Here is a 4,096-nt window from a genome sequence, read left to right on the forward strand (position 1 = left end):
ACACACACACACACACACACACACACACACACACACACACACACACAGAGAGACACACACCCTTTACCCCTCACCCCCTACATTGTCAAATGATCATTGAGGAGCGAGCGTGTGGCTGACAGTGTCTCCACAGCAACGGCAGTTAGGACCAGGAGGGGGGCTGGGGCATCTTCCAGTGTGTGAATGATGAGAGCGCACTCACACCCACACATACACACACACACACACATACACACATCTATGAGGGTGCCAGCTATGATAAAAAAAAACTTTTACACACACATGCATAAAAACACACTCATGCACACTGACGTTGAAAAGTACACACGCTACACGGACATTAAGCGAGACCTAGGAAACTGAAAAAAAGAGGATGAAAGCGAGAGTGGAGGGGAGGGTGGGGAGAGGAGGAGAGGGGAGAGGAGAGGTTGCTTCCTGGAGAGATTTTCTTCTTCCGCTCGTTTACATGCACGCGCAGAAACACACACACACATACACACACACACAAATATACAAACAATGACAAAGCACCACATAATCACTCTGATTCAATCATTTATGAAAGCAGATGTATAATTCAAAAACCAGCATGAAAGATTCACAAGGCAAAGAACATTGTTTAATCTGCCCTCCGCCCTCTAATTCCCCCCATCAACCCCTCCCTCTCTGCTTCTCTCTCTCTCTCTCTCTCTCTCTCTCTCTCTCTCTCTCTCTCTCTCTCTCTCTCTCTCTCTCTCTCTCTCTCTCTCTCTCTCTCTCTCTCTTTTCACCTTTTGCCACAGCAGGTTTTTAATCATCGACCACAGTCTGGCCCAGACAACTAAAAGGTCAGAGATCAGGGTTAAGGGTCGGGGTAAAGACACGTCGGGAAGGTCTGCCTTCATGCCTTCAAACATTATCATTCACATCACTTCCCTTTACTGCTAAAAGGTACGAAAACCTACTTCCCACATCCTTTCTTTCCTCCTCACCTTCTCTTCTTCACGCTGCCTTTTCACTGACCTCTCCCTCCCCCTGCTTTCTGTTTTTCGGTGTTGTTCTGTCATGCTGCCATCAGGCATGTTTAAGCACCTTTCTCAGGTAACCTTACACCTGTCCCCACACTGACACTGGCTGCACTCTCTTCTATATCACACAGTTGCCTGAAAGACTGCAGACAATAGACGTTCAGGCTGTTTGGCTGAAGCAGCTAAAGCTCACAGCAGAGGAGAGACAAACCAGACAGTCAAGCAAATAAAAACCACACAACCCTTACAGATCAACCTTCAGTACGACACATTGTTCTTTCATTTAGGGACAACACCTCACTTTGTTTCTCAATTATTGATTAAACTGTAGATTATTTTCGTAATGAATTAATTGTAGATGTCAGAAAACAGAAAATGCTCTTCACAATTTCCGAAAGCTCAAGTTGGTTTATTGAAAAAGATGGCCCTCCAACAGTCCCCAAAATATTCAGATTAATATCATTGAAGACTATGAATCCTGGCAAATATTGTCATTTTAAAAGCTGGAACTAAAGTGTTTTTGCTTTAAAAACGATTCATGGATTTTAAAAGTATTTTGCCAATGCATTTTCTGTGGGTTGACTAATCAATTAAGATAATTGACTCATCGTTTCAGCTCTGTTGCATTTCAAGTTGGAATTTTGGTCCACCGTTTAGGCCACATTCAAATTTTAAAAAGATCCAAAGGTCTCCCAACGATTTTGAGAAAACTATAGCAAAACAATACATTCAAGATTTAATTAAGAGTGTACACAGATACGTTGAAGAAAATATCCACATTGTAGATATAACATTCACAATATAGCAAAAAAGAATGCAATATATCTTTGCACTGCAAGCAAATGTTATTTTGGCTGAAAAAATAAATCCTACTGGAAATATTAACAATAACAGCTGTGGGGAAATCATGTTGCTTGCTCTTTTTGTTTAAGAATAATCAAAATGATGAATTCATAACAAAATATTTGTAACAGCTAGAGAGGCACAGGGTAACTCTCCTTACCTGGTAGAAGACCATAAATCAATGTGACATCACACAAGCTATTAATTATGCGCTGAAAGAATGATTGAATGAAAGGGAAATTCACTCTCTGCAGCCATGTGGCCAGCATACAGTTTGACAGCACAGATACCAGCACAGAGTGTCCACAGAAAAAATGTAAGACTGCATAAAAGTGGTCTTACCTGGAAGGTAGAAGTGTGGAGTCTTTAAACCAAACATGGTCCTGTATCACTCCTTCATTGACTGAGAGAAGAAGAGACTACAGAAGGCAGGGAGGGGGGATCGGGCTGTAGTCAGCCGGGTTAAGGAGCTCGTTGTTGATGTAAGTCATCAGACGGCTCCCTCCTCCGGCTCTCTCTGGGCCCTGCGGGTGCGAGGAGGGAGGAGGGGAGAGGTCAGCTTCTGTCTACCTCCCTCCCCTCCTCTTCACCCTCTGGACTGAACCCGTGTAGAGCGAGGAGGTGGAGGGATCAGAGGGAGACAGGGAGGTTGAAGACACAGAAGTACAGCGATAGAAAAAGAGAAAACGAGGAGAAGAAAAAACGCTCCACAAGCTGAGGATGGGTGAAAGTCTGCTCATGCCATCTTTAACTGAGGAGCTCGCCTGAGAGGGAGAGCCTCTGAGAGAGTTGGGAGGGTGACAGGGAGGATAGGAAGAAGAGGGGGGAGGGAGTGAAGGAAAGAGAGAGTAGAGAGAAAGAGAGAGAGTGTTCAGCCGGCGTCCTCTCCTTTTTTTTTAGTCCTGCGCTTTGTAATCCCTTCCTTGTTATTCATTCAGCGGCCTCTTGCTCGTTTGCTGTATAATGATCTGTTTTTCTGTGCCTCTGTTCTCTTTTCTGTCTCTATTCTTGCTTTATCCTCCCTCCTTTGCCTCAGTCCCACCACTGACTGCTCAGCTCATCGAGCACAGAAGAGGAGGAGGAAGAGGAGGAGGAGGGAGAGAAAAGAGGGAGGGATGGAGGAAGGAAAAAAGAGGGGAGGAGAATCATAAGATGGATGAGTGAGGGAGAGATGAATGAGTTTATGTGAGTGTGTGGGGCACCCGTGTTTGTGTGTGTGTGTGTGTGTGTGTGTGTGAAATAGAAAGAGAGGAGGAAGGATGATTTAGTTGGCATGTGTATATGTGTGTGTGTGTGAGAGAGAGAGTAAGTGAGTAAAAAGAGATTGAGAGAAAGAGGGAGGAAGAGAGGCGAGAGAGTGTTGATGCAGTTCTCATTATCAGTAGATTGGACTGGTGCCTGAGTGACAGCTGATTCATCATGGGAGAGAGAGGAAGGGAGAGTGAAGGGGAAAAAAAGTGTGTGCGTGTGTGTGGAACAAGGAGGAAGGGGGGGTTAAAACCTGCCCTTAAGCATCTGCTTCATTCAGATCTCCTCCTCTCCTCCTCTCTTTTTCGTCCTCTCCTCATTTTCAGCCTCCAGTCCTGAAAATCAACAGTCTGCTGCTTTGGATCGCAGACATGCTGCTGCATACCGTGATGTGACCAGCATAACTGTATCATCCACACACCCACACATACACATAGCCCCAAAACCGGTCACATGCTGCCATTGATTAGACAGGCCTCATATGTCTGACACATCACGTTAGCCGGGCTTTCCATCAATTACTGTCCACTCTTGGCGAGCTAACATCCCATCTACTGTCACTGAGACCCAATTCTTTCACAGCCACGTTAGAGCTGGATCCCGAAACTGCTGCCGACACACACACACACACAGCACCAAACCAAGCTGTATCACAGGGGAATGATATCCCATCAGGGGCAATTATCTGAGGTGGTTCTGTGGTGTCCTACTCGTTGGTGGTATAACGGCAACGGAGACGTTTTTGTGCGTCTTTTTGCTGCTTGTGGTTTTTTGTCTTTCTGTGTCCATGACAGCCCGGAGGAACCTGGCTGCTCTATCACTGTCTTCATCTCTATACAGTAGCCCTCATTTGTCTCTGTCATTTCCCCTCTCACACATATGGTACATCCAGCCACATAGCCACACAGTGTGTTCTGTTGCATGTACACACATTCAAGTCTAAGAATGTAGATGAGCACAGACATGTTTTTGAAATTGAGATAATATTTTCTTTCTCA

The 4,096-nt window shown here is 45.1% G+C and overlaps 1 protein-coding gene across 1 annotated transcript in view; it reads right to left on the reverse strand.

Annotated features, from left to right (window-relative positions):
• LOC116396428 (genetic suppressor element 1-like) overlaps positions 1 to 2,677 on the reverse strand; it is a 36,066-nt gene extending 33,389 nt beyond the window's left edge. Inside the window, exon 1 of the mRNA XM_031871040.1 lies at positions 2,193 to 2,677. Coding sequence (XP_031726900.1) covers positions 2,193 to 2,229 — 37 coding nt within the window. The 5' untranslated portion in view covers positions 2,230 to 2,677. The remainder of the gene's footprint in view (positions 1 to 2,192) is intronic.
• Between the last annotated feature and the right edge of the window lie 1,419 nt (positions 2,678 to 4,096).

Source organism: Anarrhichthys ocellatus, unplaced genomic scaffold (genome assembly GCF_004355925.1).
Source record: "Anarrhichthys ocellatus isolate YVR2014 unplaced genomic scaffold, GSC_Weel_1.0 scaffold2, whole genome shotgun sequence".
NCBI classification, from domain to species: domain Eukaryota; kingdom Metazoa; phylum Chordata; class Actinopteri; order Perciformes; family Anarhichadidae; genus Anarrhichthys; species Anarrhichthys ocellatus.